The sequence below is a fragment of the Diceros bicornis genome, chromosome 4, assembly GCF_020826845.1.
Source record: "Diceros bicornis minor isolate mBicDic1 chromosome 4, mDicBic1.mat.cur, whole genome shotgun sequence".
NCBI classification, from domain to species: domain Eukaryota; kingdom Metazoa; phylum Chordata; class Mammalia; order Perissodactyla; family Rhinocerotidae; genus Diceros; species Diceros bicornis.
Genome location: NC_080743.1, coordinates 55,443,261 through 55,464,873, shown reverse-complemented (window position 1 = coordinate 55,464,873; position 21,613 = coordinate 55,443,261). Strand labels below are relative to the sequence as shown.

Sequence of the window (21,613 nt, the reverse complement as noted above, 5' to 3'; positions counted from 1 at the left end):
GCAGGAAGTATTTTTGAATGTCTGAGTTTATATGGGTCTTTATATTTGTTTGATAGCATTTATTATGAGCTCCCCCTTTCAAATTGTAAAGTATTCCTACCTCCAACTAGATTATAAACACCTTAAAATTAGACAGCAAAACAAAATCCTTATATTCACCTTTATATCACCTTATATTCACCACTTTGAATATAGCAGGCACCAAATAAGTAGGAACTATCTAGGACTCAGGCTTGTCCCTGAAGGGGAAGGAGAGGAGGTGCCATGGCTATTGGTGGCCACTAGAGGCTCTCAGGGCTGGGCAAGGTATGGGGGCTGTGTATATGTGATCTCCCACTATCCGCCGCCTGGCCAGAGCTAAAATAATAAAATGCTGAGCTCACCATTCCCCCACTCTCTGCTCCGGCACCAGTCTCCTGCTGCTGCCAGGACAGTGCTCCAGTAGAACACACAGACCAACCAACAGAAGGGGAGGTGAGAAGGGAGGTGGCAACCAGGACTGGTAGGTGGGGAAGCCAGGGGGCTTATGGATCAGAGCCTGGTGGGAGATGGGAGGAGAAGAGTGGCTCCTACTGGGAATAATATGGAGTGTGTTTCTGTCTCTGTCACTCAGTGTATGTTTCTGCCACCATCTGTCCTATCCCTTAACCATATAGTTTATATTGTCAGTGTAAGTACCTCACACTTTCTGGATCTGTCATATTCAGCATGGTGTGTATGTGTAGCTTATGTGTATTTTTCATATTGTAAAAAAATGTGCAAATTTAATCCTTCCACTGTTTTTAGAGAAGCTTTATCCCATTTGGAAGGCATTTATTTCCCACCCATTGGTCTGGTGTCACCTTCCCGTCCAAAGCCAGAGACAAATTATGGGGACTCAGTCCCTTCTCCTGAGGCCGTACCACCCAGCCCCCAACTTGAAAGTCCCCCAGCTCCTTTGAGCCCTTGCTTTCCCTTAGGATTTAGAATTTTAGCAAAGAAAGTGAAACCTTTTTTTTTTTTTTTTTTGAGGAAGATCAGCCCTGAGCTAACATCCATGCCAGTCCTCCTTTGTGCTGAGGAAGACTGGCCCTGGGCTAACATCCATGCCCATCTTCCCCCACTTTATATGGGACCCCCGCCACAGCATGGCTTGACAAGCGGTGCATCGGTGCACGCCCGGGATCCAAACCCTGGGCCACCGCAGCAGACCTCGTGCACTTAACCGCTACGCCACTGGGCAGGCCCCCAAGAAAGTGAAACCTTGATCCCCCACAATAAAAGAGGAAATGAGGGTAGGGTAAGAGAACTATCTCCCCCCCCCCAATCCTCTTTGCTTTCTTAAACCAGTTTAGGAAAAAGGCTGGATTATGGGGAAGAGAGGAGGAATTTCCCTGAAGCTCTCTGCCCGCCCCCATTCCTTTCAATAGGAACTAGGCATGGGGCCAGCTGTGTTGCCAGGGCCACTGGCAGCTGTGCTAGGGCAAGAGGTACCGACAGGCGAGGTTATAGGAGAGGGTTGCTGCCAGGATTTCTCTGTCATACACACGGAAGCCAAATCCAGCTTGAATTCCTGGGGTCCCCATCCAGAGTGGCTGAAGCTAGGGAAGCAGGAAGAAGGAGGCTCTGGTTCTGACTAAACAACCTAACCTTTCTCCATCTTCCCATGCCCACTATGTTTCTAACCTGCAAGGCACCCACTTCATTGTTCTGCCCCCTGGCTGGTCTCTCTGTGTCCCTACTGTGTCCATGTACATCTTTCCATTGTCCAACTACTTTCCCCATGTCCCCCAGGCTCCGTGAGTGCCACACAGTGGGGAGGGGGTGGGGGCCATCATGTCATCATATCAGAAGGAATTGGAGAAATACAGAGACATAGATGAAGATGAGATCCTAAGGACCTTGAGCCCTGAGGAGCTAGAGCAGCTGGACTGCGAGCTACAGGAGATGGACCCCGAGGTAGGGGCTCCAGCAGAGAAAACCAGGGGCAGTCCCCAGGCATTTGGGAAGGGTGCGGGGCCCTGGGTGGCTGAGACCAGGGTGACCTACAGGGCCTGGAGTCCCAAGAGGGCCAGGGAAAAGGTATCTGGAGATGTTTTAGGGAGCCCTGGAGGTACCCCAGGTCAGAGGGGAGATCTGACTTGCTCCCTAAAACTCATCCCTAAGAACATGCTCCTGCCAGCTGGACTAAGACAACGTGACCAGACAAAGAAGAGCCCAACAGGGCCACTGGACCGAGAGGCCCTTTTGCAGTACCTGGAGCAGCAGGCACTAGAGGTCAAAGAGCGTGATGACTTGGTGCCCTTCACAGGCGAGAAGAAAGGTATGGAGACCCTAACATCCATGCCTCCCGAAACCCCAATGGTTGTCTCTTACATGTCCCCTCTTCAGCTTCCTTCTCACCTTCCAGCTTCTTGCTGCCTGGGGACTCTGCTGCCCTGAAACCTGCATGCCAGCTTGCACTCTTCAGCTCTTATATGAGATCAGGAAACCTAGGAGTCTTGAGTTTGCAGAGGACTCGGGCTTTACAGTGGCCTCTAGTGACCCAGCATTCCACCTTTTAGAGAAGGAAAGGAAGCTGGAGGCCACAATCTTAGGAGAAATGACCTTTACCTGAACCATCCTTCATCTCCCATCAGGGAAACCCTATATTCAGCCCAAGAGGGAAATTCCAGTACAGGAGCAGATCACTCTGGAGCCTGAGCTGGAAGAGGCACTGGCCCATGCCACAGATGCTGAAATGTGTGATATTGCAGGTGGGCAGCTGTGGGGAGTTGAGGAGAGTGGGAAGATCAGGAGCAGGGGGTGCCTAGCCATGGCATTGGACTAGTGGGGATAGACCTGAACCAGGATATGGATGTCTGAGAAAGCCTCAGGTAGTAGTTTTTAATTTTTCTTATTTCTTTGTTCGTTTATGTATTCATTCATTCATTTTTTAATTTACTAAGTTAACATCTCAAGGGCAATTTTACAGGGATTATAAAGCAAATAAATGTGGAACTATTCTGGCTGAAAACAGGAGGAAGTCTGAGAGACTCCCTCACCCTCTAGTGGCTCCTTAGGGACCTTCCCTTAGCCCTATCTAAATTTTTTAAAAATCACCGCCTTAATGGAAGGGACCCCTGGGGCCAAGGGAGGGTGAGAACCTCTTTGGAAGAGTGGAAGAGGTCAGGCTTTAAAAATGCAACAGATTCAGAATGAGGTGAGAGGGGAGCCTTGGAACAAGTCCCTTCTTCTCATTCCCTGTCCCCCTCTGCTTACTCTCTCCAGCAATTCTTGGCATGTACACACTGATGAGCAACAAGCAATACTATGATGCCATCTGCAGCGGAGAAATCTGTAATACTGAAGGCATTAGCAGTGAGTGTGTTTGGGAGCATGGTCCCCAGGCTCTTGGCAGGCAGTCCCAAGGTCTGAGGAAAGGTAGCAAATGGAGAAACTGGTGAATCAGGGAGAGGACATGGTGCACAAGTGATAAAAGAACCAATGGGGAGGAGATTGTGGGGAACATGTTGGGGTTTCCTTCCTGCCCTCACCCACCAGGTGTGGTGCAGCCGGACAAGTATAAGCCAGTGCCAGATGAGCCCCCAAATCCCACAAACATTGAGGAGATACTAAAGAGTGTTCGAAGCAATGACAAAGAGCTGGAGGAGGTGAACCTCAATAATATACAGGTATTTGACCCCCATTCTCCAAACAATAACACTGGCATAACTCTGCTGATGTATGTGAGTCCCTTAGCCCACCATCTCCTATTCCCCTCTGATAGGACATCCCGATACCCATGCTAACTGAGCTGTGTGAGGCAATGAAGACAAATACTCATGTCCGGAGCTTCAGTCTGGTGGCCACAAGGAGTGGTGACCCCATTGCCAATGTAAGGCTAGTTGACATCTCTAGCCTTCTCTCCATACCTTGACATGCACCCCTGGCTGGGCAGTCATAAAGGGTGGTGGTGATATTCCCATCATGCTTTCTTAGGGTAGCCTGGACGGAGACTCCTCCCCTCGGTCCTACGGCTTCCAGCTCTGAAATCCTCAGATCATCTTCCCAAAGAGCCACAACCCTCTTTACTACCCCCAAATCCACTGCAGACTTAATCTGCTTCCTCTACTACCTGCCCTCACTTGTCTCCTTCTAGCCCCACCTGCAGCTCCTTATGGACTCTTCTCAAAGAGCTGTGTTTCCCTCTTGCTCCTATTCTTTCTCTCTTCAGTCATCTGTGAAACTGTCCCCTAATCCTAATCCAAGTCCCTACTACCCAGGCGGTGGCTGACATGTTGCGTGAGAATCGTAGCCTCCAGAGCCTGAACATTGAATCCAACTTCATTAGCCGCACAGGGCTCATGGCTGTGCTGAAGGCAGTTCGGGAAAATGCCACACTCGCTGAGCTCCGTGTAGACAACCAGGTCAGCATTCCCTTCCCCTGGTCTTTGCATTCAGCTAATACTGAGTCTCCTCCCTGAGGCAGCCACTGGGTCAAGATCTCATCTAATCTTGTTTGAATTCTCCTCTTCATTGTCTCTATGAGGGGAGCCAAGTCAGCACCTCTCATCACTCACTCTGGAGAAACAAACCTCTTTGACCTCCCAAAGGGTCAGTGGTCTGGGATGGTGAACAACCCAGACAGGGTGGCTGACCGCTTTCATCTCTTCCTTCCCCAGCGCCAGTGGCCTGGTGATGCAGTGGAGATGGAGATGGCCACCATGCTTGAACAGTGCCCTTCCATTGTCCGCTTTGGCTACCACTTTACACAGCAGGGGCCACGAGCTCGGGCAGCCCAGGCCATGACCCGAAACAATGAACTACGTGAGTAACTGCAGACACGGTGTGTAGAGGAGAGGACAAAGTAGGTGCAGAAGGTGGTGGGTCCTCCTGAAAGCTGACTTAGTGACTAACACCCTGGATGCTGCCAAAGCGATATTCACATGAGAAGTTCAAATCCCATAAGTGATCAGAAAGTAGATAGAAAAGTCCCCCTGCTCCAAATACATAGCGGTGGAGATGTGAAAAGGAAGCTAGACATACCTGTTTGGAGGCATGATATTTTTATTTGCTGTGTTTTCTTTTTTTGTTGTTGTTAATGTGGGGTAGGCATGTTTGGTGGCCTAAGACATTACCTCTTTATAAGTCTGGCCAAAGTTGTGGACAGGAGAAGAAGAGTACCTTTGCAGGAAGCAAGAGATGGAACAAAGACTTGTGTTTACTCTTCCTCCTTTACAGGTCGCCAGCAAAAAAAGAGATAACACTACCTTTCCCTTTACCAACTAGAGCTGGGAGCCCTGAATGCTTAAATCCTCATCTATCCCTCTTTCCTGTAAATAAAGGCCCTTCTGTCCACTCTGCATGCCTCTTGCCTTGGGCTTTGGGGTGAGAATCTTGGCGCTAACCCCCAAGGGTTACTGCCAGTTCATCAGGGGATTATTTATACTCTGGGGATCAGCAGGCAGGGAGGTTCAAGTTACTAGGAGGAGGTGGGGGACCTCCCTCCCTTGATGTTTCCCATAATCCTGCCAATGCCTTTAGTCTCTTCTACTTTCACAGGGTACCTAGCCTTGGCCCTGTTTCCAGATGTGGCCAGGCCCCCCAGTGCCTATGCACAACCCTCATGTGGTTCGAAGGAGGAAAGGACTTTGAGTGGAAATGGGGAAGAAGACAACATGAAGGGCAAAGACTTCCTTCTGACAGACTTATTAATAGGGCACTAGGCTGCATGCAGCTGACGCTTGGCATGACTTTGCCAGAGGTGGGGGAGGGGTTAGAAGTATGGGGAGCTGTGTGCATTGCAGGGAAGGATTGGCTGGGCTGAGAATAAACAGATTTGAAATCCTGAAATGGGACAAGGAACTAGACTCGAGGAAAGTTAGGCTCCCAGTGCCCACTGTAGTTTATTTGAATTGAATGGGGAGAGGGGGGTGTCAGTCCAAGGGGATGTCAGGGGGTTCCTCCTCATCAGAGTCAAATTCAACATTCTCATCTTTTACCCATCGACCTCGTCCATCTGGGATCCATCCAGAGCTGGAAATATCAGAGAAAATAGAATTGATCAGGAAAGGAGGTTTAAGAAGTTAGTGAGTATAAGGAAAAACAATCAAAAAGGTCTGAAAAAAGGAAGATCAGAGAGAAACAGAACATCTGAGGAAAGTGATTCTGCATACTCACCTTCGAAGGGTGAGGTAATGGTCCAAGGCTCGTCTTCTCTTGGGGCTCATAGGTGCAGGGGATGAGACAGTTGCTGACTCCTTGGCCTGTAGGCCAGCCCCAGGCTCAAGTTCTCTACTGATCTGCCCACTTTGGAGTTCAACCTCTGGGGGTGGCAAAGGGGAATGGGAGACGGAAGAACGAGGGACTTCTGGTCTGGGTAGAGAAGAATCGAAGTCTGTAAAAGCAGTGGAGGAAAGGGCCAATTCTCCTGTGACTCCCAACCCCTTACAACAGTGCTTCCTAATCTGTGTTCCTCAAGATGTTAATAAGTGTTCTGCATAAAAACGATGTTAGAATCAAATGAATTTAGGAAAGGCTAGGTTAAATTTTTTTTTTTTTAATCTCGAGGCTTTGTAGAGCCCTTAAAATATACAAATATTACTATTCTTCAAGTAGGATTACACAGTGCCATTTCCCAAACTATTTTTTAAAAATTACAAAATTTGGGGCTGGCCCGGTGGCGCAGCGGTTAAGTGCACGCTCTCCACTTCAGCGGCTCCGGGTTCGCAGGTTTGGATCCCAGGCATGGAGCGTTGCACCACTTGTCAAGCCATGCTGTGGTGGCGTCCCATATAAAGTAGAGGAAGATGGGCACGGATGTTAGCCCAGGGCCAATCTTGCCCAGCAAAAAGAGGAGAATTGGCAACAGATGTTAGCTCAGGGCTGGTCTTCTTCACACACACAAAAAAAATTACAAAATTCTCTTTTTCCTGAAATATCAGTTAACATCTCTAGAACCCAAGTATTCCTCAGAATACAATTCAGAAAACAATAATTTTAGAGCCATCTGTTTCCTTCTGCCCCTCCCTACCTTTGGCTTTCCCACCCACAGACCTGTACTTCCGGCGGCTGCAACTGTTATAGTGAGGAGCTCTGTGCAGAGCACTCTGGGTGATAAGTCGAGTCTGGGTTAACAGAGGAGCCTGGTATGGAGATGGGAGACAGAGTCAGAGCCTTCAGAGCTCGAAAGAAGCCCAAACCCTTCAAGCCTAAGGTGTGCAGCAGAGTCCTGCCGGAACACACCCTCCCCTCTCTGATTACCTCAGCTTTGGTCTCTTCTCTCCTCAATTCATTCTGCTGTCTTGGATTCTGCTCCATTCCCTTTCCTGGCTGCTTCTTGCCATAGAAAAGCTGCAGGCCTGAGGGAAAAGGGGAAGAGAATTAAAAACAGAGCACCAAGAGTGGTCTGCAGAGATTCTGAGAGTTTGTTCTCTATCTCCTATATTCCCTCAAACTTACTGGACAGATGTTTCTTGCCTGCACGGTGGGCAGTTAGCATGGCCAAGGTGTCCAGTACAGGTCGGTGGGGACAGATGGCACAAGCAAATCTGGAGAGAAGAAGATAATTGGTCCCAAGGGAGTGGGGTCTCTGCCGTAGGTTCCACCCTGTCCTAGCAGTCCTTTCCAAAGCCCAACACCCAAGTCTCCCAATCTCCACCACCCACATCCCTGGCCCTCACTCGCCGCCAGAGAACCCTAGGTACTCCCGCTCTCCTCTTTAATAACAAAAGTTTATTGAGCCTCTAACCGCAGAACCCTCAGGTTTGATCCACTTCTCGCCCTCACCGTCCATCCCGTAGCATCAGCGCCTCGTCCTCTGGGATATAACTGGCCAGCAGGTCCCCGACTCTTCGTTTCTGCAGGGGATACGGGAAGAAGTCCGGACGGGATCAGTGGGATAAGAGGGAAAGACGAAAGGGAAATGATAGGGACGACGATTCAAACGGAATAAGGATCATGCGGAGAACAGCGATCATAAGCGAGGAAGGGGTCTCTATCCTTCTCTAGACGCCTGGCTCCCTCCCGCGCCCCCCGCCCCAAGCTGTTGTCAGAGCAACAAAACAGCTCCTTCACAGCCTTCAGAAGGCAGCTGAAGCTGCTCCAGATGCTCTCCTCTCGCGCTTACTTTGAGCACATTGAGTTGACTCCAATCGTCCCCTTCCCTCTTGAAAGACATCACAACCGTGAGTCCCAGAAACGATCAATTCTATCGTACCGCTTCCGGCACTCCTTTCAGGCCACCGTAGCAAGAGTGGGGCGTCTCCTTTCCTTCTTGGCTCTTTCCGGTTGGCCTACTTACTTCCGGGGATGAGCTTCCATCATGCTCTGCGCGACCCCGAAAGTCCGCCTCTAGCCTGTCGAGGGGGGCTGCGTCTCGTATGGTGTCTTGCGACCCCGCAGACGCAGTGCCTTTTGGGAAATGAAGTCTTTTTTTCAAAGAGCTTCCTTCCCGGCCGGATCCAGGCCCTTGTATCTTGGCAGGTTCGAGACGTTTGGAGGGACAAGAAATTAGATGTGGAGCTGAATTTGAGGGTGTGATTGATTTGGTGCGGAGCGGGCCTCTGAGAACCTCTGTGGGGAAGTGTACTACAAACTCTCGCAATCATTACGTGCTTCGTCTGCGGCGACAGCCCACCCGGGGTGGGCCTGATTTGTTCCTGACCCTAGCGAACCAACCCCGGGAAGGGGCGGAGCGGGGGTGGGGGTGGTCCAGAGGCCGGGCTGCCCGACTTAGGGCAAACTGAGCGGTGTTGGGGAGGGTGTCTAGAGTTCAAAGGTCAGAGGTCAATGTAGCAAGTTGTGGAGGGTCGAAAGTCGCGGGGGTACTAAGGAAAGACTCAGGTAGGGACTGAATACTCAGGGTACAGACTTGTGGGAAAGGGGCTTGGAGGGAGGAGAAGCGAGGGTGGAGGGGACGCGTAGTGCCGGAGGGAGGCGGGGAGACTTAGGAGAGAAGACAAAAGGGGAAAGGAATCCCCGGGATATCCGTTCCCAGACCCCCGGCCGGTCACTATCGGTCACTTTAGCTGGGCCTCCCGCAGTTGCAACCCCAGCTGTCCGCAGGGTGAGGAGATGGCTTCTCCCTCTAGACAAGCCCCCTTCGGAGGGTCAGGACTGCTTCAAGGGAGCCGGGCTCGTTCTTATGGAAGCCTGGTGCAGTCTGCCTGCTCCCCAGTGAGGGAAAGACGCTTGGAGCATCAGTTGGCGCCCGGAGACACCCTAGCTGGACTAGCACTCAAATACGGGGTGACGGTGAGTCTTCCAGGATTGGAATGTGGACAATCATTCTCTTACAAGAGCTTTATTCCTCAGAATGTAGTAGCTCTTCTAGGCATCTTCTCCTGAAATTTTCCTAGTTGTGTTGTGTTATCTGATCCACTTCTATCTTTTTGTTTGTTTTCCCATCTCAGCGTTTCACTCTCTGGTTGGGACGTATCCTGTCCCACTATCCCAATGGAGAGGAGCAGCTCCTATTTATTATGCCAGTCACTGTACTAGGGGCTTTGCATACTTTAGCCCATTTGATCCTCACATCCCTATCAAGCATGCAATTATTGCCCCCTTTTTACAGATGAAGAAACTGAGACTTAGATTGGTCAACCAATTTGATCAAGGTCAAATAAATAATGAGTGTTATAGAGTGGGAATTCAAACAGATCTGTCTTACTCCAAAGCCTGTGCTATTAACCAATAGAAACTTTTTAATTGAGAGTGATTAACATTTACAGCAGATAATGGAGCGCTGGGTTTTAGTTCTAAGTTCCTAAAGTGTCTCTGTCTTGTTCTTTTTTCCTCCTCAATGCTCTGCCTTCTTTTTTCCAGTTAGGTGGCCTCCTTGATGTAAAACAGGTGCTTTCTACACCAAGCATTTGAGGTCAAGCATAGGGTATTTTTGATAGGTGTAAAAATATATTGCACTAAAGTTGATGAGGGTTTTTTTCCCCCATATCCTGTTGAATTTAGCCAATATTTTTATGCTTGCTGTGTTTAAAGCACTGTGGTAACCATCTTGGGAGGTAGAAACATAAATAAAATGTATAGTTGCTGCCCTCATGTAATTTACAGTCTAGTGAGAAATGGAGAGGGACACAAATAATGATTGTAGGTGACAGCATGTGGTGAGTTTGTAGAGGTATTAACAAAGGGTGATAAATCAGAAAAGAAAATTAATTTTTATTTGGCAGGGGGCGGGGGGTGGACATCAGTGCAAATTTGAAGGGAGCCATCACGATGGGCCTTGAAAGACTTAGAAGTTCCTTCCTCTATGCTCCTCTCTACAAACCTATGTAATCCAGTTGTTTGTACCTTCTAAATCTTTGTCTTTCCAATAGCCTATACTTTCCTTAAGGGACCGAAATATTTCCTTTCAATTTTATATCTCTAGAGTCTGGCATAGTCCCCAGCACATAGAAGCTTAATCGGTGTTTTTTGAATGAATGAAAGTATGGCTAAGATTTCTGCTCATGGAGATTGGGAGTATAGGAAAGTGACCATTTCAAGTAGAGGGCTTGGCCTAAACAAAGGAAGTGGATGTGAAAGTACTGAGCAGCCCCTCCATCCCAGCAGAGGCTCAGAAGCCATGCAAAGAAAGGCACTGTGCTACTAGTGCATTGACAATTGTGGGGTTTCCTTATAGCCCTGTACCCTCCAGTACGGAAGAACTGTAGTATAGTGAAGAAGACTTCCAGGTTCTGACCTCATTCTGCTGCTTACTAGCTGAGGGACTGTGTAAGTCACTTCCCCGTCTGTGCCTCAGTTTCCTCACCATTTGTAAAGTGAGGAAGATGTATTAAATAATGATAATTATCTAAGTTATTACCTACCTGTCATTTAAGGAAGACTTAGAATGTGCCAAGCTCTATACATTATCTCATATTATCTTCATAAGACTTTATGAGGTAGGTGTAAATATTCCCTTTTAAAGATAAGGAAACTGAGGCTTAGGGAGACAGCTTGCCATAGACTACACAATTAGTAGAGCTAGGATTCAGACCAGGTTGTCTCATTCTAAAATCCTCACTTTGATCTGCTCTGTTAAACTAACTAGATTGTAATGGCCTTTCTAGCTCTTAAAGACTGCGGCTCGATCGCCTAGGACTCCTCTGGGCTTTGGCCTTGGCCTTACATCATTTTTAAAAGTGGAATGATGTCCCCTTATAGGGTACTTCTAGGAAATAATAAAAGCAATAGAAAATTCACAGATTAAGTCATAACATCTTGGAGCTAGAAGGCACCTAGGATATTATCTAGGCAAAATAAAATTAATATCATCAAAGCACTTGGCAAAGTAAAAGTGCAAAACTGCAAGCCAATTTTAACTTTTTTTATTGTTTGGATTAATCTGGTTTTATTTTTAAACACATTGTAGCATGAGATTTTATTAGTCAAGTTTATTATAATAGTCTTGCCCCAGGGTGGAAACAGCTCTGATATTTGACAGATATAAGAAATATGGTTTCCCAAACTGGTGCCAATATGGGATGAATCTTGAGTAAAACTGGCTGCCTGGCCTCTGATAATGAAATACTGATATACTATATCTGTGGTTTCTGTATTTTATTATCTAGTTTCTTTATTCATAAAGCATTAATGAGCCTCTGCTGTGTGCCAAGTTTGTACGATGCTGAGGAGCACCTTAGGGATACAAAGACAGCAAGTCACCATCCCTGCCCTTAAAGGACTCACAGCGTTTGGGCAAGACAAATATGCAAAGAGGTGAATAACAATGTAATAGGGTAGGTATGATTACAGCAATATTTACAGTATGCATTGGGAGCCCTGAAGAAGGTAACACAAAGGGAGTGGTAGTTGATGAGTAGAAGTTTTCCAGGCTGAGAAGGGGATAGTGGAGAAGCATTTCAGGCAGATAAAGACACAGAAGTGTGAAGATCATGTAATGTTCAAAGAAAAACGAAAAGTGCAGGATGGCAAAATGTATACATAGCAGAAGAAGAGAGATACAGCTAGACATCCCATGGGGGCTAGATTGAGGATGCCCTTGAATGCTAATTTAGATTTTATCTCTGAGCCAGTGGGGAGCCGTAGGACGTTTATAAGCAGGGTACTTGGTTGATCAGATTAATTTTTTTAGAAAGATAGATGTCGACAGGGTGGAATCTGAGTAGAAATGAAGAGAGGAAGACCAGTTAAAAAGCTTGGCAATACCCAGATGAGAAGTATTAAGAATCTGTTCTAAGGTGATGGCAGTAGATGTGCAGATGAGCGCAGATGTGAGAGAGATTTTTGCAGCATTTTTTTTTGACCACTTGGGAATGGGTGGTGAAATAAAAGTATGAGTTAAGGATGACGTTGATATTTCTACCTTGTGAGGCAGGTCAGTAGATGGTGATGCCAGTCACTGTGTTCAATGATGAATAAGTAGGTACTGAATAAATATTTGATCAGTGAAATTATTAATATTTTAGTGTGAAAAGCATTTCCAGGGGCCGGCCCCGTGGCTTAGCGGTTAAGTGCGTGCGCTCCGCTGCTGGCGGCCCGGGGTTCGGATCCCGGGCGGGCACCGACGCACTGCTTCTCTGGCCGTGCTGAGGCCGCATCCCACATGCAGCAATTGGAAGGATGTGCAGCTGTGACATACAACTATCTACTGGGGCTGTGGGGGAAAAATAAATAAATAAATAAAATTAAAAAAAAAAAAAAAAGAAAAGCATTTCCAGAAGGAGTAAAAAGGTCCAGAATTCTAGTTCTAGCTCTGTCATTAACTTGCTAGATAATCTTAGGCAAGTAACTTAACCTCTCTGAGCCTCAATTCCTTCATCTTTAATAGAAGTTCTCAAAGTGAGGTCCAGGGATCCCTACGGGTCCCTGATACTCTTCAGGGATCCACAAGGTCAAAAGTATTTTTATAGTGATAATAATAAGACTTTATTTGCCTTTTTCGTTCTCATTCTCATGAGTGTACTGTGTTTTCCAGAGGCTACATGACATGTGATATTGCAACAGATTGAATGTAGAGGCAAATATGAGAATCCTTTTGTCTTTTAAGTCCAACATTAAAGTGATTGGCAAAAATATAAAACAATGCCTGTCTTCTTGCTAAATTTTGTTGTTGTTTTGGAAAATATAGTTATTTTTCATTAAAATACTCACATTAACATGTAATGGGTTTGTTATTTTTTAATAAATACCTGTCCTTAAATTTTTTCAGTTTTAATTTATAATACCTTAAATATTGATAGCTGTAATTCATATAAATAAAAGCTTTTTTCCTCAATAATTTTAAAAATACAAAGGGGCCCTAAGACCAAAACGTATGAAAACCGCTGATCAATAAAGTGGGAATAATATCTACCCTTTGTATTTAGCTGGGTTGTTATAGAGTCAGATAAGACTGTACAATCACTTTAAAAGGCATGAGATGCTATACAAATATAAGACTGACCGTTATTTCTGTGATTAATTGTGGTGACCTTTTTTTAAAGATGGAACAGATAAAGCGTGCAAACCGCCTTTATACCAATGACTCCATCTTCCTGAAGAAAACCCTCTACATCCCCATCCTGACAGAGCCCAGAGACCTGTTCAATGGTTTGGATTCTGAGGAAGAGAAAGATAGAGAGGAAGAAGTACAGCCAAATAAGCATGGAGTTTGGCCACACTCCACTGAGAGGAAGAAACAGGAGATGGGTTCAGGACGTGCCACTGGTGAAGTCCTTCCCACACCTGGCCAGGAACGCCCCACTCCCATCCATGACCTCTCTGCCTCTGATTTCCTTAAGAAGCTTGATTCACAGATCAGCCTGTCAAAGAAGGCTGCTGCCCAGAAGCTGAAAAAAGGGGAAAGTGGGTGAGTCTTGAATGGTTCCTTTTAAGCCCTTCCATAGACTTCTCCATTCTTCCAGTCTTACCCGACCAGACACACAAGTAAGTAAGCACAGTGTCAGCAGAAGCAAGGTGAAGCTTTTTCCCCAGGTGGCCCCAAGACAATGAGCAAAGCCAGTGCCTGCTGGATGAGCAGAGGAACTGGAAACAGTTCTGTGTTCTCACTGGAGTAGCATAGTTGACTGTTCTTACTGCTCTGATGATCCATAAAGGAGCATTCATCCAGAGGGTATCGAGACTCCATCTTAGAGCGGCCAGCTCATGTATATTAGGAGGGGAGGACAGCTTTCCCTGGACCTCTTCACTTGGCCCAGTCTTGGATTCTTCCCTTGATCTCTCACTCTTTCCCCCCTTTCCTCACCTACAGGGTACCTGGGGAGGATTCAGGTCATCACCTGAGCTCCCCTCGGATGCAGCAACGAGCAGTCCTAGGTCCTGTGCCGCTGACCCAGACCTCTCGGACCCGGACACTTCGGGACCAGGAGGATGAAATCTTCAAACTCTGATGTCCCCAGAACTAATTGAGAGAAGCGAGATGTTGAAGGAGCAACTTGAGGGGGAGAGGAGCCTGAGGTGAGGCTCAAGGACATGGCTTTCCAGCCCACCTCCCTCCCTCCTGCCATCTTCCCAGCCTCCTTGTCCATCAGGAGTTCCTTGGCCTGGGGCAGTTTTATTGGCAAGAGTAGGGGATGGGAACTAGACCCCTTCTCAGTTCTTGGGCTGAATCTAGAGTTGTCCTTTAGATTCAAAAGGCTCTTTTTACATCCCTGCTGCCTTTCCCATCCCTTTCACCATTCCTTGGCCTTAGAGCAGGGAGGCAGGGACTCCTCCAGCCCCCAACTTCCTCCCCATCTTTAACTATGTTACCTAATTTATTTGGTGCTATATTGAAATAATATTTATTTGCTCTATCTTATTCTTTCCCACTCTTAGCTGAAAAATGGTACTTCTATACCCCTGGGGTGAGGGGAACCCAGGAACAGTGAGCCAGTGACTGCTGGCTCCCACCTTCCCCACCTTCTTAGCCAAGCATGTTATTGAGGACAGGGCAGTCAGTGATCTAGCCTTGCTGCAGAGAATGGTGTACTGGGCCAGGCCTTTTCCCTAATCTCAAAGTAAAGAATTTGGGCTCATTCTGGACTAACCAGTTCACTATAACTTTTTCACAACTCTTGCTCTGAGAAAATACAGCGATGTAGGGACCGGAACTCTCCATGCCACCAGTTCACCCTCTAACCTGCTCCTCTCTTCAGCCTATGGTGAGGCTAAGGGGTGGAAGAAGAATTGCCTTGGAGTTTGAAGAGGAGGACAGTTGTGGGAGTCTTTTTGTTGTAGGAATCTCTTTGTTATACTCTCTCCCCATCAGAGCCTGTCAATCTATGCCTTGCTCCTCACTGCATATTTATTTGCAATTTGTAGCACTGATCTGCGGTACAGTTTTTCTGAGTTTCTTAAACAGAAGAAGTAGGCAAGGGACCCCCAATAATACTAAAAATATGCCTCAGTCTCCTGTATGGAAATGGTGAGAGGTGAGATAAGTGGTGTTTATATACCTCTTTCCTCTGTGATGATCATAAGATGTAAGAAGCTGGAGAGATTAAACACTGAGCCCTGTGCATGTTTCAGTAGTTTTATTTCTCCTGTGAGACTCTCCCATGCTGTTGCCCCTTCTTCCTACACTCTGGAACAGAGCCTCTGATATCTACCCAGGCTCTGCCTAGAGCTGGAGGTCTAGGATATCTCTAAGGGTCCCCTTCCCCTTCTGTCTTTAGTGTCCCCAGAGGGATTAGGAGGCTCTGTCCTCTTTCCCTGGTTCATAGGGGAAGGGGCTTCCCTGTTTCAAACGTCCCTTATAGGGGAAATAGAGATCCAAGTTTCACTTCATCTTTTTCAGGCAGCTTTGTTTCCTGTCCTGGGGCTGGAGTGGGAGAGAGGCCTCAATCCTCAGCATTGCTTCTCCACCAGTAGTTTGGGGGTGGGGTGGTCTCAGAGTCAAAAGCACTCTTGGGAAAGACTGAAGCCTGAGGATTGAAAAGCGTTAGTGCAGATGAGCAGGGTTAGAAAGCCCGTTATCTGTCATTTTCTCAGTCAGCTATTTTACCGAGGTGGGATGTGCCGGGCTCAGGGCTCTCAGAGCTTCCCCTCATCTAGCAGCTTCCTGAGACCATCACAGATCTTGCCAAGGTGCTGAGTGAAGTCAGGCCCATAGAGGGCCGTGAGCAGGCCCGGATCAGAGAAGTGATCGAACACGTGGCGGATGCGGCCGTGTGACTTGGGGGTGAGGTGGTGCTCCACCAGCTCCAGCAGCATATCCCGGCACTCAGTCAGCAGGCCGGCCAGCACGGCAGCCTCGAAGGTGAAGTCCACCTCACCAAAGCTGAGCGCTGTCATGGCACCTTGCCGCAACTTTTGGCGAAAACGGTCAGCCAGAGCCAGCTCACTGGGGCCAAAGCAGCCACTGCGGTGCAGCACAGCCACCTTGACAGCCACCTTGATCAGGTCCTTGATAACCCGCTGGGCCTGGGGCCGACTGCGTGTGTACTCTTTGGACACACGGTAGAGCTCATCTAACACCTCGCTGCTTGTATCATCGATGAAGAGATGAACCACAGACCGACCTGCCATCTTACTCAGTAGCTTTTTCTCTGCTTGCAGTGCGAGACTCTTTGAGCTGAAGGACTCCATGGTTCCTGGGGGGGCAGGGTATATGGTCAGTCGCTAGAAGAAAGAACACAGGCTTCCTTAGAAAGAAAGAAATGGCTTTTCCCCTTTCTGTCTCTTTTTTGGTTTCTATCGCATCATTATCTTTAACATTTTTTTCCCCCTGCCCCCTTCAGTCCTCTATGCCTTGTTCCCATTTTTTTCCTTTAGTACTGTAGGAAATCTTGATTTCCAAAATAGCCCAGAGGAGCAGTAATAACTTTGGCTGGAGGAATGAGGGCACACAGGAGGCTAGCCCACCACAGGTTAAGTCTTAAGAGGAAGTAGGCTGTTGCTGCTACAATGGAGAAGATGAGGCTTACTTGGCAGATAATTCTTACAGCTACCATTTTTGGACGCTGACTGTACCATACATCTATGATACACGTATTATAGGTATACTATAGGTATTACTATCCTTGTTTTACAGCTGAGCAAACTGAGGCTTACGTTAAATAATTTACTCAAGGTCAAATACAACTGTTTTTCTCACTCCAAAAGCCCATGTCAGCTAGTATGCTGTACTGCCTTTAAAGAAGTGAGAAATAGGGCCGGCCCAGTGGCTTAGCGGTTAAGTGCGCGTGCTCCGCTGCTGGTGGCCCCGGTTCAGATCCCGGGCACGCACCGACGCACCGCTTCTCTGGCCATGCTGAGGCCGCGTCCCACATACAGCAACTAGCAGGATGTGCATCTATGACGTACAACTATCTACTGGGGCTTTGGGGGAAAAAATAAATAAATAAATAAAATTAAAGAAGTGAGAAATATAGGAGTCCCAGGAGTCCTGGTAAAAATAATAACTAAGGGGCTGGCCCCATGGCTTAGTGGTTAAGTGCACGCGCTCCGCTGCTGGCAGCCCGGGTTCGGATCCCGGGCGCGCACCGATGCACCACTTCTCCGGCCATGCTGAGGCCGCGTCTCACATACAGCAACTAGAAGGATGTGCAACTATGACATATAACTATCTACTGGGGCTTTGGGGAAAAAGAAATAAAATTATAAAAAAATAATAACTAATATTTGAGCTAATAATAATAATAATAACTAGTATTGAGAACCTACTACCTGCTGACTGCTTTATGTGAATTATCTCAGTCTTCCCAACCCCTTCTAAGGTAGATATACCCCTTTGGCAATGAGAAAACCAAAGCTAAGGGAAATTAAGCAATTTGGTTGAAGTCACTAGCAAATGATAAAAATGGGCTTCGAATCAAATAATCCAAAGAAACCTCCTTCCCTGGGATGCTCTCAATGAGGTTGAAGCACACTGAGGAAGCATGAGAAACAAGCACCTCAAGAGGGGCAGGCGGTACTGGAGGTCTCAGTCTTCTTCTAGGGCTGAACTGGACCCTCCTGGTGGCATATCAGCTGCATATATCCAGGGTTCTCTCCCCATGGTCTTCGCCTGTGATTCTTCTGGTTGTTTTGCTTCTTACTTCCCCCTCCCCTGCTCTGCAGGATGTGGCTGTGACCGCAGTGAGGAGCAGCCTCGCCCTCTCCCCCAAACCAAAATGGGAGTCTGAAGAGGCAGGGGAGATGGGTAGCTGGGGGGTTTTCTTCCCCAGCTGAATCAGTCCACTGGGAACCTGGAACCTTGCTTTGCTCCCAGCTTTGCTTGGGGCTTTCTGAAGCATGCGCCACAGCCGGAAGAGGAGATTGCTCCATGTGAGCCTTCCTTCCTCCTTGGCCTTCCTGTTACCCAGCTCTCCATTGCTCCTGTTGCCATCTCACAGCCCACTGTCCTGTCGCTCTCTCCCTGCTTCAGTCTCCCTTTTACTCGTCTGGTCCTGCCTTATGATCCTCTGGCCTTGCTCTCCCTTTGGCCCTTACGTCTACCTCCATGTCTCCTAAGATTTCCCTGCATCTCTCAGTACTCTGTCACATACCCATATCCACCCCCATGCCTCCGCCCTGCCTCCAGCCATCTCAGACCGTCTTTCTTTCTGAGGCTGCCTTGCCTCAGGGAAAACTGAGCTGGACCTCTCCACTGGGGACCCAAGAATTCTATCAAGTGAGAGTTTCACAATATGGAAAGTTCAGGCTGACAGAGCTGGGACTCTTCTGGCCCTATCACCCCTAAAGCCGCCCCTTGTGTCATTGCTGGTCCCTCACCTGCTGCGCTGGATGCCAGTCTTGCCTTGGATGTTCCGGGAGAGCTGACAGAATGGAGAAGCTCCTAAGTGAGAGGCCCTTTGGCCTGGCCCCACCCCTCAAGCCCCGCCTACCTACTCTCTGCTCAACCTCCGGTTCATCACACTGTCACTGAGAAGGTCTATGGCTCAAGAGCCTCCTAAAAATAAGACAAAGGTCAAAAAGAAGAGAATTTTGTAGGAAATAGTCTTGATTCTTTGAGATGAGGAGGAGGGATTGTTCATCCTCTCAAATTGTTTATCTGCCTCTGTCTTTCCTTGCTGACCACTTCCTTGAGATCTTGTTCTCCTTATATTCCTGTGGTACTGGGGAGGGTGTAAAGTGCAAATGGCTGGGGTGAGGGTCAAGGGAAAGTTCTGAAGATTAAGCTGGAGACCCCAGAGGCAAGCCAGAGACCAGCAGATCTGAGTGTGTTCCTAGAGTCTCCAGGGAAGGGTGGTGGTGCTGTGGGGCAACGTTACCATAAACATAAAATTCCAATGCCTGGCTGGGTAAGGGTGGCACAGAGAGTCCCCACCCTTAATACTGGAGACAGGAAGGTGCTGGGGCCAGGGCTGCCAAACCAGATATGACCAGCAGGTGTCAGCACAGCATTGAACCACTAGAGGAAACAAGCCCACTTACTGTGCTTCCTAGCTGCTAAAGGGACACAAAAATGAAGGTAAGTCACAGTTCCTGAATGAGGCAAAAATATTTACCCTCAAGAATCTTACAGCCTGGTCAGGGAGATAAACTTAGGCATACATAACTGTAATACAAGAGAAATGATGTCATTAGCTTTAATAGAAGTTTAAAGAATTATGAGAGTACGGAGAAGTTTAGATTATTTCTGATAGAGGGGCTGAAGAGGTAGACTTAGAAAGATGGATTCAACTACCATCTGGTCTGCAACTTATGACGGTTCAACTTATGATTTTTCGACTTTACCATGGTGTGAAAGCGATACGCATTCTGTAGAAACCATACTTCTAGTTTTGAATTTTGATCTTTTCCTGGGCTAGCCATACGCAGTACTCTCTCTTGTGATGCTGGGCAGTGGCAGCTCCCGTCAGCCCCGTGATCACGAGAGTAAACAGGGATAAACTTATACAACCATTCTGTACCCATACACCATTCTGTTTTTCACATTCATTACAGTATTCAATAAATTACATGAAATATTCAATACTTTATTATAAAATAGGCTTTGTGTTACATGATTTTGCCCAATTGTAGGCTAATAATGTAAGTGTTCTGAGCATGTTTAAGGTAGGCTGGGCTAAGCTATGATGTTTGGTAGGTTAGGTGTATTAAATGCATTTCGACTTATGAAGTTTTCAACTTAACAATGGGTTTATCAGGATGTCACCCCATCAGAAGTCAAGGAAGATCTGTATTTAATAGGCAAAGATGGAGAAGATGGAAATTACAATAAATCTGTAATTTATTGAATACTGTAATGCTTCCTAGATGATAGGGATAAGCATAAGCCATACCATGAATAAAGATAATACAGGGCATACTCTGAACGTGGTGATTTATTCTATATGTCTGGACCATAGGTTCTTTGAGAGATAAGTAAAGAAGGAAAAAGACCAGATCATGGTAGACTTTAAAGGAGTTGCTCAAGAGTTCAGACTTTTCCTGTAGGCAGTGGGGAGACATTAAAGGTTTTTGTCAGAGGAGTGAAATCATTAGCTTAGTGGGAATGGGTTAGAGGCTTCAATAAATTTTTAGCTGAGGAAGCGCCACACTTAAAAGGAAGTAATCAGGGGCTGGCCCCGTGGTGTAGCGGTTAAGTGCACGCGCTCCTCTGTTGGCGGTCCAGGTTCGGATCCCGGGCGCACACCGATGCACCGCTTGTCAGGCCATGCTGTGGTGGCATCCCATATAAAGTAGAGGAAGATGGGCACAGATGTTAGCCCAGGGCCAGTCTTCCTCAGCAAAAAGAAGAGGATTGGCATGGATGTTAGCTCAGGGCTGATCTTCCTCACACACACACACACACACAAAAGGAAGTGATCAATGATACAGCTTGCTTAAGCACAGGATGAGAACTGATGAGAGACCTTGGGATTTGGTGATTTTATAAGAAAGAAGTTCTAGCAGAAGAGGAGGGATTGGAAAGTTGGCTGGTTGTGAAAAGTTGAAGAGTAAATTGACATTCAGAAGTCGAGGCAGTCAGCATACTACTGACTACAAAACCATTTGTTCTCCTCCTTGAAGACAGTGGTTGGGTCTTGGCTCCTTTCTTACTCCCACCTCTCACCCCAGGGTCCAGAGCTGAGAGTCCTTGATACAACTTGGATTGGGAAATGTTAACAAGTCCTTTAAGGAGTGTACTGACAAAGAGATGAAGAGAAATGGAAAGGTAGCTTAAGAGGATGGGGAGCTGGATTGAGAGAGGGACTATTTTTAGCTTGGAGTTTGAGGACTCCTATAGGCTGGGAGGAAGGAGCCAGTGGAGAGGGAGGCTTAGAAAATGCAAAGCAGAGGGAATGGCTATGGAGTAAGGTGTCGGGGCAGATGGAAAAGAGTGGACTACGAGTTCAGGGGAGGCAAGTGAGAGGAGAGAACAGGAGCTAGCATGTGTTGAGTACACTCTGCTAGATGTTATATAAATATCTCATTTAATCTTCCGATACCCTGGGCCGCCCCATGGCTTAACGGTTAAGTGCGCGCGCTCCACTACTGGCGGCCCAGGCCCGGATCCCGGGCGCGCACCGACGCACTGCTTCTCCGGCCATGCTGAGGCCGCGTCCCACATACAGCAACTAGAAGGATGTGCAACTATGACGTACAGCTATCTACTGGGGGTTTGGAGGAAAAAAATAAATAAATAAATTAAAAAAAAAAAAATCCTCCGATACCCTTATGAATTAAATGTCACTGTATCCTTTTTGCTGATGAAAAAGACTGAGGTTTAAAGAGGTTAAATAACCTGTCCCAAAATTAGAGAGCTAGTAAATGGCAGACT

General features: G+C 47.3%; 4 protein-coding genes across 7 annotated transcripts; 2 read left to right on the top strand and 2 right to left on the bottom strand.

Annotated features, from left to right (window-relative positions):
- The first annotated feature begins 51 nt into the window (after positions 1–51).
- Positions 52–5,901, top strand: TMOD4 (tropomodulin 4). Of its 2 annotated transcripts, XM_058539115.1 has the most exons (9): positions 52–1,938; positions 2,146–2,302; positions 2,619–2,735; positions 3,250–3,339; positions 3,523–3,653; positions 3,749–3,856; positions 4,245–4,388; positions 4,644–4,788; positions 5,203–5,901. In XM_058539115.1, exons 1-9 carry the CDS (start codon positions 1,816–1,818, stop codon positions 5,223–5,225), a joined length of 1,038 nt encoding a protein of 345 aa, XP_058395098.1. In that variant the 5' UTR covers positions 52–1,815; the 3' UTR covers positions 5,226–5,901. The 2 variants fall into 2 exon arrangements, with proteins under 2 accessions (XP_058395098.1, XP_058395097.1); XM_058539114.1 differs by having other exon boundaries at positions 52–2,302.
- On the bottom strand, positions 5,838–8,280 carry SCNM1 (sodium channel modifier 1). Of its 2 annotated transcripts, none has more exons than XM_058539119.1 (7): positions 8,180–8,280; positions 7,750–7,820; positions 7,423–7,511; positions 7,225–7,322; positions 7,018–7,106; positions 6,142–6,336; positions 5,838–5,997 (listed from the first exon to the last, which is right to left on the bottom strand). In XM_058539119.1, exons 2-7 carry the CDS (start codon positions 7,764–7,766, stop codon positions 5,898–5,900), a joined length of 588 nt encoding a protein of 195 aa, XP_058395102.1. In that variant the 5' UTR covers positions 7,767–7,820; positions 8,180–8,280; the 3' UTR covers positions 5,838–5,897. The 2 variants fall into 2 exon arrangements, with proteins under 2 accessions (XP_058395102.1, XP_058395101.1); XM_058539118.1 differs by lacking the exon at positions 8,180–8,280 and adding an exon at positions 8,090–8,179.
- Positions 8,281–8,379: 99 nt separating this feature from the next.
- On the top strand, positions 8,380–15,420 carry LYSMD1 (LysM domain containing 1). The gene is made up of 3 exons (XM_058539120.1): positions 8,380–9,216; positions 13,407–13,771; positions 14,174–15,420. The coding sequence occupies exons 1-3, from the start codon at positions 9,037–9,039 to the stop codon at positions 14,310–14,312; spliced, it is 684 nt and encodes a 227-aa protein (XP_058395103.1). The 5' UTR covers positions 8,380–9,036; the 3' UTR covers positions 14,313–15,420.
- A 2-nt stretch (positions 15,421–15,422) lies between these two features.
- On the bottom strand, positions 15,423–18,708 carry TNFAIP8L2 (TNF alpha induced protein 8 like 2). Of its 2 annotated transcripts, none has more exons than XM_058539121.1 (2): positions 18,619–18,708; positions 15,423–16,496 (listed from the first exon to the last, which is right to left on the bottom strand). In XM_058539121.1, the coding sequence occupies exon 2, from the start codon at positions 16,489–16,491 to the stop codon at positions 15,937–15,939; it is 555 nt and encodes a 184-aa protein (XP_058395104.1). In that variant the 5' UTR covers positions 16,492–16,496; positions 18,619–18,708; the 3' UTR covers positions 15,423–15,936. The 2 variants fall into 2 exon arrangements, with proteins under 2 accessions (XP_058395104.1, XP_058395105.1); XM_058539122.1 differs by having other exon boundaries at positions 15,423–16,524; positions 18,619–18,693.
- Between the last annotated feature and the right edge of the window lie 2,905 nt (positions 18,709–21,613).

Bases quoted from the DNA above. Each gene is read 5' to 3' on its own strand.
- TMOD4 (XM_058539114.1), top strand. From the start codon at position 1,816: ATGTCATCATATCAGAAGGAATTGGAGAAATACAGAGACATAGATGAA. The intron at 3,340-3,522 runs GTGAGTGTGTTT...CTCACCCACCAG, and splicing joins TAATACTGAAGGCATTAGCA to GTGTGGTGCAGCCGGACAAG. The intron at 3,654-3,748 runs GTATTTGACCCC...CCCCTCTGATAG, and splicing joins TGAACCTCAATAATATACAG to GACATCCCGATACCCATGCT.
- SCNM1 (XM_058539118.1), bottom strand. From the start codon at position 8,140: ATGTCTTTCAAGAGGGAAGGGGACGATTGGAGTCAACTCAATGTGCTC. The intron at 7,821-8,089 runs GTAAGCGCGAGA...TATCCCCTGCAG, and splicing joins GTCAACTCAATGTGCTCAAA to AAACGAAGAGTCGGGGACCT. The intron at 7,107-7,224 runs GTAATCAGAGAG...TCTCCATACCAG, and splicing joins GAGAAGAGACCAAAGCTGAG to GCTCCTCTGTTAACCCAGAC.
- LYSMD1 (XM_058539120.1), top strand. From the start codon at position 9,037: ATGGCTTCTCCCTCTAGACAAGCCCCCTTCGGAGGGTCAGGACTGCTT. The intron at 9,217-13,406 runs GTGAGTCTTCCA...CTTTTTTTAAAG, and splicing joins CACTCAAATACGGGGTGACG to ATGGAACAGATAAAGCGTGC. The intron at 13,772-14,173 runs GTGAGTCTTGAA...CCTCACCTACAG, and splicing joins CTGAAAAAAGGGGAAAGTGG to GGTACCTGGGGAGGATTCAG.
- TNFAIP8L2 (XM_058539121.1), bottom strand. From the start codon at position 16,491: ATGGAGTCCTTCAGCTCAAAGAGTCTCGCACTGCAAGCAGAGAAAAAG.